Source organism: Festucalex cinctus, chromosome 13, assembly GCF_051991245.1.
Source record: "Festucalex cinctus isolate MCC-2025b chromosome 13, RoL_Fcin_1.0, whole genome shotgun sequence".
Taxonomy (NCBI): domain Eukaryota; kingdom Metazoa; phylum Chordata; class Actinopteri; order Syngnathiformes; family Syngnathidae; genus Festucalex; species Festucalex cinctus.
In genome coordinates this window covers 12,919,934-12,937,560 of record NC_135423.1, presented here as the reverse complement: position 1 = coordinate 12,937,560, position 17,627 = coordinate 12,919,934, and the positions used below count along the sequence as shown (strand labels likewise).

Here is a 17,627-nt window from a genome sequence, read left to right as displayed (position 1 = left end):
CCTCAAGCATCGTCTTCCACAGACTCAGAATAATTGATTCTAAAAAAAAAAATTGATAGTGACAGCCCTAATTTAATATTTGTGATGCAGCAACTATTAAACTACTAATCAATTATCAAATTAATTATTTTGACAAATCGATTAACAACTAATCCAGTGGAGTCCAAATACGTTCCTTGAGGGCCACTATCCTGAATGTTTTAGATGTTTCCCTCCTCCAACACACCTGATTCAAATGAACAGCTCATCAGCAAGCTCTGCGGAAGCCTGATAACGATCTTGATCATTTTAATTAGGTGTGTTGGAGGAGGGTGACAACTAACACATGCAGGAGCGTGGCCCTTGAGGACCAGATTTGGACACCCCAGATTATTATCACAGTACTATGAGAATCAATTAATTGTTTTAAGACCTTGTTGAATTTAAATGGTCCAAATCTTTGAAATTTCAGCCTCTGATGTCCAGTTTTTGACAAAAGGGATGGAAACTAAATCATTTTTTTATTTTATTTCGATGAATCAATTAATTGACCAAATAATCAACAGATCAATTATCAAAATTGTTAGTTGTGGCCCTATTTTTCACAAATCGTTATTATTGGTCAGTCTCATGTGTGCGTTATTTTTGCAAAATAGTGATATTTAAAGCATTCAAAATAGCTTTCTCTCTTTGACGATACAATATTCACTACAAACGTGTTTGTTTTTTGATTCCTGAAAAGTGATGCTTTTGGAGATCCAAAGATTCCAGCCAACGCCAGCAAATATATTTTACATGATATATGTACTATTAACAAGCTAAGCATCCTACCTTTTTTTGGGACAAAATGTAAATGACCCTAGTGTGTAACCGGTGCAACTGTACCTCAACTTACTTTGAAAAAATGATTCATATTTTCCAGGAGAGGGGGTCAGTTGGGGGGGAAAAAAAAAAGAGGGAGCACTCAAAAGTCTCTCCAAAGTAGGCAACTGCATTAAAGTGAGGAATGCTCTGCTTAAAAGGAAGTTAAGAAGGCTGACTGACCCAACATGACTCATCATGGAAGACCACAAATGAGTCGTAAAATAATTGACAACAGAAAATTATGTGAAAGGCACTGGTAAGAAATAATAACTCCATGAACAATGACAATCTGCATTATTTTTCTGTTTTTGTCTTTTCTGAGCATGTCCGCAAACGTGCATGGCGGAGAGGTCTGCGCGTGCCTGGAATGTTCTGAGGCTTTATAAATAACTAGTCAAGAGACAGACACGCACACAAAAGAAAGCCTTGGACTCGCTGCATCGGTTCACAAAGGACTTGTGCCACCAAGCTAGCCATTAGCCTAACAGCTAGACCTTTATTAATCCCCAATTAGCATCATTTATGCCAATGAAAATTTTCCATGCTTTACTAGGTACGTATTGTTTTTCAAACCACTTCACAATTGTGTCTTTTTAACATTGTAAGCAACATTTGGAACAATTTTAGCAGATTAGCCACAGTTACATTTAGCACAATAACAGGAAACCAGCGCAGAAAGACAAGACAACAAAACAGAAATTACACTGAATGTCCACTATAAATTGATTTATTTCTTAAGCACGACTTAAATGTAGTACCTCAATATATACAATATACAATGCATAATTACCAGCAAGCAGAAGAAACAGAAGGCCGCAAATTAATCCTTTGGAATTGTTAAGCTAACACAGAGGACATTTTCATTGTTTTAAGTGATACTCTTAGCCATTTTAAAATGTTATCCACAGAAAATGAGCACAGCACAGCAAGAGGCTATTACATGCAATGTAATGGTCTATTTGACACTCTCAAATCACTTATAACAAAATCTTAAGTACTCATTTCACCGATTTAAGAACATTGGCCACATTTAAAGCTTTTAAGTTACTGTATGTATTATTAGTCACTCAACGCCAGCTGTTTTTTTAGACATGATTTTTAGGCGTTTTTCTTCAACTTTTGTCCATTAGTCATTAGTCGCTAAAAGCAGGCTGCTAAGAATAACAAGTGAACAGCTACTCTGCATGTGTTTTATTGCGTTCATAACATTCGTATATCTGCTTTATGGACACATTAATGGCGCTGCTCCATATTTCCATGTCAATTCAAAATGCAGAGGGATTGGGTTTTTTTTTGGAAATAGTGACACAACACTGCGGCGAGGATGCGGTGCTGGCCCGGAGGACATTGTGAGGGTAATCAATCTGCCACATTGCAAGCCTTCATCCCTCAAGGCCGAGATAGACATCAGCCTGCTTTTTCTCCATCAGGCCCAACCACCAAGGAATGTGTGGTGCTGAACAATAGCCAGTCACACTCACACCGCCTCTGAATAATTCCCGTCGTAGAAATGGAAAGCGAACGCAAGTGGCGTTAAGTCCTGGTTGTCCCAATGTGGAAAATTGGATTGTGCTTGCAAAACGTGACCCACTTTTTCTCGCTCCACAAAAAGAAGGATGTACAACACTAAGATTGGCTCAATTTACCAAGGCATGACCTAAAGGAGACTGGAAAAACATACTACACACTCGTCAATTAGAGACTAGTATTAATTATGCATCGTGTTTAACATTATTCATTATTATTTCTAACCAACCATTTCTATGTTCTGTACACGTAAAAAGGTTGTTCTTGCACCCCTTAAACAAGTCCAGTGTGTACCGTAGTGGCTATCACCAGAACCTATGGTAATGCAGTAGTGAAATCATACAATAATTATCGTGTATACAAACACTTGGATGAATGAACAACCGTGGGTTTGGCAGGTGACTCATCTTTAGAAAAAGTGTGACAGCATCTTCAATGTTGGTGAGAAGAAACCTTGTGTACAGTGTATTCCATGTTTTTGCTCTATGGGAAGCAGCATGTGGCACATTAGCCCAGGTTATTTATTTATTTATTTATGCAGCTCCAGGTTTGGTCTAAGTATTGCAGCCGCTGCAATGCTATCAGAGGACTGTGTTCTGCATTCCATATATGTTTGCTCTGTGTAATTGTTCCCCTTTCTTGTGGACGAAACTAGAAAGACAACTCTTGGTGTTCAGTAAAAAACTGCATTTTTGTGATCACGACAAGGTGGCTTGATGTTTATTGTAATGTAGGTATGACATCATTGGTAAAAGAGCTAGTATACTGCATTCCATGTGTAGCCTATGCAATTTCTCCTCAAACGGCAAGTGGCTCATTAGCCAAGGTTAATTTTTGTACTCCCTGTTCCAATTAAGTGTAAACAATTTCATGTTTGTGATCATGAGGTGGCTCTGTACATGTATTAGCCAGACAACCTTGTGTACCGCATTCCATATCTTCCTTTTCTTGTGAAAAATAAAATAGATAGAAACCTCTTGATGTTTCCCAGTAATAAATGTAAGCTTTTATCTAATGATTCCAATACCGAACATACGTGCTAGCATGACATACTTTAACCGACATGTAGCCTATGAGTTCTCTAATAAGACATTCCATTGCCATGGCGATATGACACCGTCAACAAAGTTGTTCTTTTACACTCTAGGCGTCCATTGTCCTCACTGCTGCCCACTCACAGTCATGGCGTTCCAGTGACGTTCTACAGATGTAGCGGCCGGATGTGGAGCGGATCTAATTGGTTGATGTTCCACACTAACAGGATTGAACGCTGCTGGCAGGCTGCTGAGTGGCACTCGGTGTAATGCGTACGAGCAGGAACAAGGTCTTTTTTTTTCCAGAATACACAATGTCCTGCCGGGCAGAAAAGACCCAAACAAGACAACCCTGTGTTGGGTTTGGTCGGACATCATGACCACAAAGAGCTAGTAATTGCACGTTTAGCTTCACTCTTTATCCAAACTTTGCAATGGCCACTTTAACATTCTTCACTTTTAATCTGTTTAACATGATAAAAATCAATCCATATATTTATTTATAAAAATATTTACATTTGTTTCTATTTACATTACTGTTATACAAATCTGGCACAGGGCCGAAGTCACAATTTGGTAAATTTAATATTTTACTATCATTATTGATACTATTGGTCAGTCTGGATGTTGTTTTTTCCAAATTATTGACCAATTTAACATGTTGAACGAAAATGGCTTGCACTCTTTGATGATGCAAATTGTTTATGGTTGAACAAACTGTTTTTTTTTGGGTTCTCTTGAAAGCAAAAAGCCTGTACAAATCTAATCTCGACACAGAACAGAGTGGAGCAAACAATTCTGAGGTATGGTCTGTTTAATTATGTGTGATTGGTGGAAAACATACAAATGACAAATGAAAACTGTTTCTTCTATATTTGGCCAAGTCAATTGTTATTTTCAGTATATGACACGGGTCACGAAAAAAATACAGACGGTGGGCCACAAATAACCCCCGGGCTCTGGTTTGGACACCCCTAGCTTACTCCAATTGCTCTTTGGCATTTCATGTAGCTTCTGGGTTCATTGGGGTGTTTTGCCCCGTAAGCAGTAGGGGTGTTAAAAAAAATCGATTCGGCGATATATCGCGATACCACATCGCGCGATTCTCGAATCGATTCAATAATCGGCAGAAGCGTTTTTTTTTTATTTATTTTTTTAGGATTCACACCTTGAGCATGGAAGAATGTTATATGAACGGAACATTAAGCCTTAATATTTTATTTTAATGATGTTCAAACATGAAACATTACAACCTCTATAAGACTGAAATTTCAGATAAATAAATAATACATTTTCATATAAATCTTACACTCTACAAGCTTACTGATTAGTATTTTCTAAATTTGAATGAAAAAAAATCGCAACAATCGACTTATAAATTCATATCGGGATTAATCGGTATCGAATCGAATCGTGACCTGTGAATCGTGATACGAATCTAATCGTCAGGTACTAGGCAATTCACACCCCTAGTAAGCAGGAAGCTGTGGTGTGTCCAACACACACAGTAGCACTGCTGTGTACATGTTGCCCCAGTGGTTTCAACACTTTACTTAAGCTATGTTCACATAGTTTAATGCAGAATTTCCCAACCTTTATTGAGCTGAAGGCTCAAACCAAACCACCAACATTTCTAATGACACTAGTCTGAAGGGATTTTATGGGCTGGCGTGTGCATGTCAAAGCAACAGGAAGCGCTGTATAACACCTAAAAGTGAAATCCATTTTTGCAAAATAAAAAAACAAACAAACAAAACTCCAGACACAAAGTTACATTCAACACAAACAATAATAACCTCCTCTGTGGAGGTTAGAAAAATGACAAAGATTTGTGAGTGCTGACCTAAGCGCAGCCCGAGCATGCCTCTGCACTCAAGACACTCAATCTCAAGTTATCCACTAGTTTTCACAAGACGCAAAAACAAGTTGGTTAAAATAATATTTAGAATATCTGACATAACTACTAGCACCAGTGGAATTTGGATTTCCGCCACTGCTAAGCCATACGTCAAGGGAATTATCCTCGTTCTCCAGAAGGAGCCCGCCATGAAAGCTACCTGAAATGACCACAGCTGAGACCCCTTTAGTGCTGTAAATTATGCAGTATACATAAACCCAACACAAAGTCCGCTTGGCTTGAAATCTAAAATATGATACCTAATTTTAACAATTGCATCACCACGAGGAGGGATGTGTAAGTTTGAACACAATCCGTTGATTTATTGGGAATTTACCATCATTGCCCATAGGAAATGCGATTATTATGACTCACTATAACAAAACAGACCCTTCTAATAATAATTGCCTTTTCTCCACGTTATGTTCCACAAAAATCTAAGAATGCTAATAATTGTGAAGACAACTTTAGGACTCAATATCTTTCACACTGCGTCAGTGTTTTGTGATGTTGCCATAGCGGCACAATGTGTCCTTATGAACCCCCAAAATGCATCCACAGCACAGAGCCTGTGATTGAACTGGCAGTACTGTTCTACCATTTGCATTGCGTGTACGTACACAACATGACAGCTGCTGTCACACTTGTACCAAACATCAAGCTGCCTCATGATAAACATGCAAGCGTTTAGTGTGAAACACCCAAAGCTGGAGTTCCAATTTATTCCTGGCAAGAAAGCGGCAAATTCGTACAGAGTACATGCATGTAAAGACAAATATATAATTGTAAAGGGAACGGCAAGATATTGTTTCTAGTTTATTCTTGTGAGAAAGATGAAAGCTTGTACGGAGCTTTTCAGACAGTGGCTGTTACACTTGAAAGTACCTTGTGATCACATACACAACGGTTTTCTAGGAACCACCAAGAATTGTCAGTCTACAAAGTGATATTATTAGGTAATAAGAGAGAGTTTATACGGAGCAGTCTTCTGAATAACACGGCAGCTGCTGTCACACTTCTACTAAACGTCAAGCCATCTCATGATTAAAAACATAAAATTGTTTAACGTGGAACAGGGCCAACAGAAATAACTTGAGGGAATGAGCCTTGAGCTTGAACCATGTTACGATCCTACGTAGCAGCCTGCTCTGGTAAATTTCCATGCCGAAGTCAATCTCTGCATTGATGCTCAATAAAGAGCCCGTCACCTCTGCCCTGGGGGTCTTTCTTTCACCCTAAGCACTAATGACTTGTTTCAAGTAGATCTTTACACCATGTTCTGCTCAGAATGCAGCAGGGAAGACGTGCTGAGGGCTTGCCACAGGGGGGGTTGCCACAGTCAACCATTTTGAGTTTGGGAGAGCCCCCCCATCACATGATCCATAATGACCCATTCTGGCCCACAGGCAGTTTCACTTTTGGTCATTATATGATGTAATGATGACTCTTCATATGGCGCATCCTGGATTTTTATTTTATTTATTAAAAAAAAAAAAAAAAAAAAAAGTCTGCCTCCAAAGCCAGTTTGAAGTAAACCACTTGTGTTTGGCCATTCTCTGGTATCCTAGGTATTTTGTCTGATTGCTACAAAATTTGTATTGTAGACCAATTGATGATGCTAAATTGGAACTAACTTGACATTGCGTCATTGTGCATGGGTGGAACATGGCGGAGAAGTGTGACGACTCTACATTAAAATACAAAATTCTAACAAGTCAGCTCCACAGGGTCAAAGCTTGACCAAATGTTGAGGCCATTGAATGAATTTGCGCCAGTTCTCACGGGTCAATGATGACAACATAGTGGAGCAACGGGGGTAAAGAGATGGAAGTAAAAGAGTGGCATAAAGAGGATTATGAGGCTCCAGCAATTGGGGGCGGCTTTTGTCGGACCAGGAGAAAGAGTTCAGGAGTGCTACTCACTCTAAATAGAAACATGCAAACTAACCAAAATACTACGAAAGGTAAGACTTTTAAAATCTTAAGGCAACGGACGCACACTTTCAAACTGTTGCTGACAGTCAAAAATGAAGAAGACATTGGAATGAGAGAGGGCTAACTCCACTTCGATCATTTTTCATGTCTGTCATTTTAAAGTTTTCTCAACTCATGACCTACTTCCTGCATCTGTTTTCTTGCTCCCACCCCTTAGCCAACACCAATTAAAGCAGAGAAGAGAAAATGTTCTTTAATAAAATCGTTTATCTCATAAAAGCAAATTAAGAGGAAAACTTCACTCAGTAACTGATTTAAAAACAAAAAACAAAAACATCTTCAAGTCAACACTTTGAAATTCTTTGCACAGACAAAAGAGACAGCTGCAGCCCAACGCCATCGACTAAACTGGCATGCGGCAGCAATTATATCCAGCGTCCGCTTACAGCTGCTTGCCACGCACAAAAGGCCAGGATGCTGTCTCCCAGTTGTCAGTGCGACCGCGTGCCAACGACGTTAAACTATGCAGGCTATCATCCGAAACACTCCACCAACGCCAAGGATGTGTGAAGATACCATCTTAGATATCAAATGTTCATTGGTTCCTGTCATTTATGCTTATAAATGTGGAACGTACATGAAAGTGGTATAAAAGATCTCTGAGGGTTTCATTATTTCATCAAATTCCCTTGCCGGTAATTATTTGACACGCGTTTAACATCATCTCAGTCATGCGGAATCTACTAAGCAACCTGATTTGATTAAACTTTTGTTATGTTTACGCTACAAAATAGGCATGGCTCCCGATTCTGAATCCTGCAGCCCAGTTATGTAACGGCTACATATAAAAAAAAATAAAAATAAAAACTTGATTGATTGATTTAATTTATAAAAGGATCCGAATCCAGATTAAAAGTGAATCAATTTGTTATTTGTTCACACTGACGCTATGAACCAAATTTAAGACAAATCTGTATGAATAGAACTTTGGGCTACGAAAATGATTTAGACCAGTGTTTCTCAACCTGTTTAGAGCCACAGGACTTTTGTCATTGAAAAAATCTCGAGGCACACCACCCATAAAATTTTTTAAAAAAATAAATAAATAAATAAAATGGCTAATAGCGTTTCATTTTTTCCCGTTTATATTATATCTATTGTATGCCCCTGAAAAGCGAAAATAATTTATTAAAATCAAAAGTGCAAAATAGTCTTACTGGTGCATTTTACACAATATAATCAAACCATATAAAAGAAATTGCCAATGCTAAGAAATATGCAGTGCTTAATTCTATCATGGCATAACAAGAAGTAGGTAAGTGAATGAATGAATGAATGAATGAATGAATGAATAATTAAATAAATAAGTACATAAATAAACATCAAATTCATAAGACACAATATAGCAGAAAGCATCAAAGCATCAAAACAAGTGTCATGGTGCACCAAAAAAAAAAATCCAAAGAATACAGATGTGTTTTAAGACGGGTTTTAAAAGTAGATCAAGAGGGAGATTGCGTAATATTTTGTGGACGGTTGTTCCAAAGGGAGGGGCCGGCAACTGCAAAGGCTCGATCCCCTCTAAGCCTCCGCTTTGTCCTCGGCACCTCCAATTGTGTCTGGTCTGCTGACCTGAGGCACCGGGCAGGTGAGTAGGGGTGCAAGAGTTCAGCGAGGTAAGGTGGGGCAAGACCATTTAGAGATTTCAAAACAAATAAAATAATCTTAAAATGGACTCTAAATTTCACGGGCAGCCAGTGAAAAGAGGCCAGGATTGGTGTTATGTCCTTATACATACAGGGTAAATTTTGGCTCAAAATCTGTACTGTTGAAAAAATTTAATTCAAATTTGAGTTTTGACCTTTGAGTTGTGTCCCAAACAATTAAAAGAATGCAGATTAAGGCTATAAATACTTAACAAAAGTTAATCTTAATCCATGTTAAATCCATTCACAAATCAGAAGTTAATCAAGTCGTACTTTGTTCAAACCAAATCTTATCCAAACAGATTCTTAACTTTTTGTCTGATGCTGGCCCCAATCAAACACAAATGTAAATGAAAACGTGATAGACATATTTACATGGTGTTCAAACATCTTGAACATCAGAGAGTCAAGGATAGAAGACACTTCCATCTTATTCAGCCGTGCGCTTCAGAAAACAACTGCAAAAAGGTTAACGAGTACACCTTGCGATTAATCTTGCTTTCAGTTTCGCCTGATTAAAAATATTATGTTCGGTTTTCAAAGTCAAAAGCAACTCAAAACTCCCAGAATGGAGAAAAAAATATGGGACGGAGTGTCTTGAAGATCAAATGACCAAATAAATGTGTTTCGCAGACTTTTGTGTTCAAGCCAGAGAGTTAACACAGGCTAATATTCCAAGAAAGCACACAGTTTGCCGCTGTCTAATCTCCTATCTGGGCACACACATTCAGTGAAAGCCAACTCGTTTTTGCTGGAATAACATCCTGATCTTAAAAGGCCCCCGCCGAACTGCAGTGTTTAGCTTGGCTCGAAAAATAATGGCTAATGTGTAGCGCTTTTGTTGAAAAACACAAAATGCGCTACATGGGCCAATCTCTTAGCGAAGGGAAATGACAGGAAACTTCATGAACATACGCCATCTCGTCACACCACAGGAAGAACATCTTTATGATGATAATCATGTCGTCTTTCCTCTACCGCACACCTGAAGCAACAACGGAAGCGATGAAAGCACTTTTGATGAAAATGATCCCACATGCAGGGACTTGAAATTCAACCGAAAAACCCCTTCTGCATCGCCTGTACGCCAAATTCCCGCAAACCAATAGGGCTGGACTCCATGTGCCTATGTCTTTAGGACAGGACTCACTGATTTTGTAGTCTCCTAGCAGTATTTAAGCATTTAAAACTCATTCACTGCCTTTGATGGCTATAGAAGTCCAAGAAGATCCATTTTAACTAGGCTGGCAGTGAATGAGTTTCAATCAATGCCAACTTATGGCCTAACGGTACTATTTTCCTCACTAGTAAGACAAGACAATGCCACACACACAAGTGGAATAACTAGGGTGCACAAGTAAAACAACTAGCGTATATAAAAAGTCAGCACACCCCTCATGGTGCTCACATTAAGCCTTTTCGGGTGGTGGCCCGAACCAGAACAGGTACTATAAAAAAAATAAAATTAAAAAAAATAAAAAAAAATAAAAAAAAATACCAAAATCAATCTAGAACATCTGAACTTTATTACCATTTTAACGTGCCTTAAAATGGTGGCAGGTGTGTGCTAACTCCCATTTAACATTAGCTTCAAATTTGTGATAGGTTCACACAGCCGCACCTACACAGTGATAAGAGGGGGTGCTCATTTGTGCAACTACATTATTATTATCAAATGATATTTCTCCATCTAAAAAACATTTTCTAAAAAACATTTTTTTTCCATTTGCGCTGTACTGGTTAAAAGTCACAATGGTGCAAAATGCTTTTGTAAATTATTATTTTTATCTTTTTTTTTTTTTTTTTTAAATCACAGAAACCCAATATTTCACCAGGGGTGTGTAGACTTTTTATATCCACTGTACAGGTTACAAATGGGGCAAATAGTGAAAATATAAAATTGTACTAGCTAACATCTAGCGCTTCTCGTGTAGTACAAGGACAAAAGGTGGCTTAGATGGCCGGTGTGCAAGGGTTTACTGCCTGTAAAATCAAGCATTTGCCTGACTTCACATAACAGAGGGAATAGGGAAGAAGGCCAACATTCCGCACATGAAACATTTTCATGCTTTTTCCCTGTTAATCCTCTTTATTCCTGCAGGAGGCCATGTGCACTAGAGCGTTTGGCTGTGATTAAATACAAGCATGCTGGATGATCGTCGCACTGTGGTCGCCACAGAAGTTATCGTTATCATCAGAGCAGAAGAGTACACCTGCTGCGACCAACACAGCTCAGCTATCAACATGAGCAGGTGGCGAGTGACATCCAGGTGTGCGACTAAGCTGCAAAAGTATCCCATGGACTTGGCCTTTGTGGTCTTTATTTCTAGTGTGCAAGGTGTCGATTATAATGAAATTAATAAGTGCGATGATCAAAAGTCCATTCATCCATTGATCATACTGATATACTGCATCGTGGAATTCAGCAGAGTAAAAACTGCGTATGTGGTAGTAATCTCTCTTTGTTGGAGCTGCTGTCTCTAATTGGCCGGACGGTTGTGCGTGTCTGTGTGTGAGTCCTCAGAGGATGAGACCTCTGGGTGCTCCTTACAACAGGCTTAAGCTGATGAAAGCCTTTCATGCAACATGGCCGCCCCGTCACCACGGCATGTGAACAGATTGGGCGAGAAAAGACCAATCGAAGCAACGATTAGCCCCCCGACGAGGCGGCGGAGTAGCCTCAACAGGGGGTCCGCTCCCGGGACTTGCCAGCTATTTACTCTTTACTTTAATGGTACTTTAAAATGTTTAATTGCAACACAATTTCCTATATGCATGTGAGTGAGTGAACTTAATATTGTTTGCACTTTGTTTATTTTCTACAGTGCATAGCGGCAGTTATCATGTATAATTAAGAAAAGCTATGACATCACTTAACACATATATAGCACTCACCCTTATGCCCATGCATGACTAATTTTTTTTTATTCACTGGATTATTTCCAGTCATTCTGTTTATTTTAACTGTGCAAATGACAGTTAATGAATGACTAGCTAGAGGAGCGATCACATTACTTTTGACACGAAACATACAGTACATTGCACTCCAGTGTGGCATGGATTTTTTTTTCATCTGGATTATTCCCATGTCATTCTGTTGATTTCTATTGTACACAGTGGCAATTATCTCGAAAAACTGGCAAGAGGAACCATCACATTCATTGAATGACACGTTAGCCAGCCATCTGAAAAACAAACTGGACTTCTTGTTAGCGCTGTGTTTACCGCATTAGCTTGCGCATGGCCAACCCAGAGAATGGATTCGGAGTCATCCCGACACACTATGTGAAAGATGCCCACTGGGAAAATTTGCAAGGATCCATTTTGTCACTGCAAAGGTGTCAGTTTATCAGCTGATGCAGCTGCTGTAGTTTGACAAATACTACTAATAATAGAAAGAAACATATTAAATAATGCATATTGAAATGTGTTTAAAATCTCCTGAGAGTTAGAGACACACACACACAGAGAGAGAGAGAGAGAGAGAGAAAGAGAGAGAGAGATTTTGATTAAAAAAATAATAATAACGGAGCCAAAGGCCATAATGAGATTATCTTTGGCTGAATTATCCGCTGCTTTTTGATAACAAGCAAACTACAGCTGCTTCTACTGGGGCACCGTGGCTATGCTGCAGTGCACTTGGCCCTCTTTGACCTCAATGGCAGCACCATGATGGTACCATGCGGGCATCTGCTTGTGCCCCCACAATGGACGTCCGGTGGGCCGGGCTCGAACAAGAGTTCCTTTCTTTTGCCGAATGCCCAGATGAAAGCGCCAACTGCGGCAGCCGCTCCGTTGGCCGCGCAGCTTCTAATTGATTCACGCGTGATACTCCAGCAAAATGAAGCCATCATGACAAGAAGACAGCTGGCCATCAATGACATCCTAGTTTAGCATTTCGCCAAACTTTTCTGCTATGTCCAATGACATGAATTCAAAATCTTTGCAATTTTGTCACCCATCTGTCTAACATATGTGGGTCAAATTTGGTCACAAAGGTGGACCTTCCTGTGTGTTTTGGGGCATATCTTTTTGAATTTTTTTTGTGTATCTACACAAAGCTTTAGGCGCTGAATTTTTTTTTCAGCTCACGATTTAGTTTCACCGCGTCCAAGTCATCAAACTCAACTGGCATGCACTACCCACATTTGACAAAAATCCCTCATATTTTAGCGCCACCTACCTTCCTAGTAGGGGTGTGAATTGCCTAGTACCTGACGATTCGATTCGTATCACGATTCACAGGTCACGATTCGATTCGATACCGATTAATCCCGATACGAATTTACAAGTCGATTGTTGCGATTTTTTTCATTCAAATTTAGAAAATACTAATCAGTAAGCTTGTAGAGTGTAAGATTTATATGAAAATGTATTATTTATCTGAAATTTCAGTCTTATAGAGGTTGTAATCTGTTTCATGTTTGAACAGCATTAAAATAAAATATTAAGGCTTAATGTTCCGTTCATATAACATTCTTCCATGCTCAAGGTGTGAATCCTAAAAAAAAAAAAAAAAAAAAAAAATCGATTCTGCCGATTATTGAATCGATTCGAGAATCGCGCGATGTAGTATCGCGATATATCGCCGAATCGATTTTTTTTTAACACCCCTACTTCCTAGTATACTATGCATGCTTTACATTTGATAGCAAATGGACAAAATCTCTTACACGAGACTTCTGGAAAAAGTCCAAAATGTTGGCAACTTCAAACAAAAATGACTGACTTGTGTTTTTGACACATGGCCTCTTGAGACTTTTTTTTTTTTTTTTTGTGGATCTACCCATGACAGACATGCTTTTACGAAATTTCATGTTGCAAAATCCCCGCTGAAATGCATTTTAAACCTGGTTTCAATTGATTTCATGCACTAGTATGTTTTTTTTCTAAACACACAGAATGATATGAGTGTTTCCTGCAGTGGGAAGGCTGAGATGGATAACCCCAGATAACCTTCCGGAATAGTGAGGGCAGGGCCCAGAGCAGGAAGAGGAGGCACAGTGTGAGATTCCAAAAGGGGGGTGATGGGCGGTGGTGTAAACAATAGAAGATAAATTGCTGTGCTGGAGCTGAGCTGAAGAAAATGGAGAGTCTGGCCGTAGGCCTGAGGTAGTCACATGACCATTGGGTCAACAACAGCAACCACCAACTGGTTCTGTTAATAGCACACACTTTATTACACTAACGCGTAGGAGAGAAGGTCGCTGAAATAAAGATTTTGAATGTAACACGACTGACCAAATGTGGTCATCCAGTATACTACTTTCTTAAAGTAACCAATATAAATAAATAAATAACATTAAAATGTCGGTTTAATGAAAAAAATAATAATAATCAAATAACAGAAAGATATTCTTTAAGTCATTTTGTAAAAATATAATGTTATAAAAAGTAAAAAATAAAATATAATAAATACAAATAAAATCTTGCAAAAAAATATTTTCTTAAAATCATGAATACAAGTTATTAAAACAAGAAACAATTATGACAACTCAAATGAACTATTATTACACTAAAATAATAATAAATGAAAAATGCTGTACTGAAATGAGTAAAGTTTATAAAAAAAAAAAACATAAATATACAGTCCTGCTGTCAGTTTAATGACAATTAATTACATTTCGTTATCTAACAAAAACAAAAACAAAAAACATTTTAATACAAACTATTTAAAAATGTCTATATTTTACAAATATCTAAATTTTGACAGAAAATTTATTTTTAAAAATCTCCATATAACAACAGTCAAGTTGGGATGATTAAAAACTATAAATATTTATTTAAAAATTATATAAAAATGTATTTATTTATTTATTTAGTATATCAAAAGGTGGCGGGCTGGAATGCTGCAGCGAGAACTAAAAATCGCACAAATGAAGCCAAAGTGCAGGGCATTACAATAAAAATGCATTCTAAATGTTGCTGTGCATAATGTATGCTGATGAGGGAATGGAAATGGATGCATCACATGCTGTGGACATGTCACATTTGAAATATGGCTGACCTTTGCATTTGACTACAACAAAAGGCAACTTTAAATCAAAAAGAAAAAAATACAACCAGCAACGCAGGCCTGTGTAAGAAAGAATCGGACATTGCTGGAGTCCAGCAGGAAACGGACTACATCCTTCCACAATGGCTCCTCTGTCGATAACACAGATATTTGCCACAAATTCAATGGCAAGCCGGCACAATGGCGATGGAGGTGCTGCTGCTTCCAAGCCAAACAACAACACAACAATGATTTAACAGCTTTGCACAGAGTTCTTGTTTACACCTGATATACATATAAAAAAAGGATGGTGGAAGTATTTATTTGATATTAATGTGTCTCAGCTATACTAGCATTTATATATAATAAAGTATATGATGTACTGAATTATCTTTTCCTCAATTAGAAATTGCTTAAAGGTAAATAGCGTTTTTTTTGTTTTTTGTTTTTTTTGTATGGGCCTCATTGCTTTTGAGCATGATGGCCTCCTTTTTGTCCCCTTGTTGCTGTTGCAGTTTAGTTTGGCATACATATATTTTTTTCTCTTTAATTAGAAAATAAGAAATTTCAATTGTGTTGCGTTTCTTGTAAGGGATCAAATGAGTAACCGTCATTTTAATAATTATATTATTCTATTCTATGTTGGTCAAAAAAGTACTAGCTGACAGTGCATATAGGGCAGCCTACTGATAAATAATTTACATTATATATCAATACATAAAGAGGAAACATTACAAGTAATAGCCAATTAGAACCTGTAAAACACAATAAATATTTGTTTAAAATTATATTTTATCTTTTGTCGTTTTATATGATAGGCTATAGCTATATGAATTTGGTACGTGAACTATCTTATGTATTGCAGAAGTGAAGGAATCATAATGCTGGATTAAATATATTGCTGAATTAATGTGTAGGCCTACACAATTTTATTTAAAATGTATTGTTAGTAGTTAGACAAATCTCAAGTGTTTCAAATTTAATTGTACACGTTTTCTATTCGATTAGATGGAGTGAAAATACATTTTCCGCAAATGGGACATCCAAATTTAAGCAGCATACAAATCGTCCACTTCTTACCTTTTTGTGTCTGTCTTTGAAGGGCAAGGCGGGCCAGGGCATCTCCTGCAGAAAGTCCTGCCACTGCTTCTGCTCCTGGTCCGAGGAGACGAACACCACCTCCAGCTGGTCTCGGTGTTCCGAAGTCTTCTTGAAGCGACCGTAGAAGTCGCACAGGCTGCCGTTAAACTGCCTGCACGGCGCGTTCAGACCGCTGCCGAAGAACAAGCCGAGCAGCGACACCCGCTCGCCCAGCGCCTGCACGTCCACCTCCGCTTTCTCGCGGTTGACGAGCCGCTCCCCGAGCACGCTCAGCAGAAGCTCCGACATCTCCGCTCCCGAAGCCCCCAAACCGAGGACAAGTCGCCGACGATTTCCCCCGCCTAGCTCCGGGTGGGCCGATGTAATTTTCGGTTTTGGGGCGAGCTCCTCCGGGCCCCCTACGAGCGAGGCGTCGCGGTGTGTCTCCCCAGCCTGTGAGTCTTCTTCCGCGGGCTCCGTGCACAGGAATGCGCCGTACTTAAATGCCTCTCGCTTGTAGTGTGGCGAGGATCGATACTTCGGTGTCGATATCGCGATATTTATGGACAAATCAAACCCGATGGCAAAAGTCCAAAATTATTTAACTTGTACGGAGTTAGTGACTTTTGCACCACATTTAACTCCATAGATTATTTCATTTAAAAAAAAATTAAAATCAAAACTGTGGTAAAAATATCAACATTTTTCTCTATTAGCTATTATTTATTTATAAATTTTGTGAACTTGAGTGGTCTGTGATATTACCGCCATTAACCTGATACAGGGTGGCATGGGGTTGTTGTGGTCAGCAGGTCACCTGCCCTTACAGCAAGACTGGAATGGCACAAAAAAATTGCCACTGGCATGTTAACTTATGCCCACCGGCCTTACTTCTGACCATACCTGTCTAACACGTTGTTCTAAAACTGATAATGACTGATGTTGGCTCAGTTTGCTGTCTATATCCAAAACTGATTAATGGGCTAGTCCCTCTAAATTGTGGGGCAGTCTCTTGAGGTAAAATAGAGGAAAGCACGGCCCCAAAAGTCGCCGGCCCACCGGGCATCTGCCCTGTGTGCTAGATGGCCAGCCCAGCCCTGCCTTTCAGAGGTCCAGGGTTCAAATGTTTCAGACTCTGTATGGTACTCAATCTTGCCCCACCTTCCAAAAACATGCATCTTCAGTTTATGGGAGACTACTCTCCATAGGTGCAGTGATACTGTTTTGAGTGATAATATCAAGCTTTATTGGTGATGTTAATAATCCTTTTAAAAACTTTAACAAATGTCTATATCAGTATTGTTTATAAAGCATGAATACAATATTGGTGGATAGATTCATGCAAATATCAACAGTGACACTAAGATTAGTGTAGTTCAGAATTATAAAACTTTATCTTTCCTGTATGCACTTCAAATTTGATCAAACATGTAAAATATTATGACTTAATTTACTTTAGACTTGAATTATTTAATTGTATGCACACACTTTTGATTTTAAATGAGCAGTTTCATGAGGTGTCTGTTGGTATTGGCATCAGTATCGACGAGACTGGCAGTATCGCACACTACTTGGTTGCACAGCTGCGCCTGCGCGGTTCTTCTACACGCT

General features: G+C 38.7%; 1 protein-coding gene across 1 annotated transcript in view; it reads right to left on the bottom strand.

Moving 5' to 3' along the window:
* Positions 1-16,533, bottom strand: part of nxn (nucleoredoxin) — a 40,900-nt gene extending 24,367 nt beyond the window's left edge. The window contains exon 1 of the mRNA XM_077542145.1: positions 16,017-16,533. Coding sequence (XP_077398271.1) covers positions 16,017-16,325 — 309 coding nt within the window. The 5' untranslated portion in view covers positions 16,326-16,533. The remainder of the gene's footprint in view (positions 1-16,016) is intronic.
* Between the last annotated feature and the right edge of the window lie 1,094 nt (positions 16,534-17,627).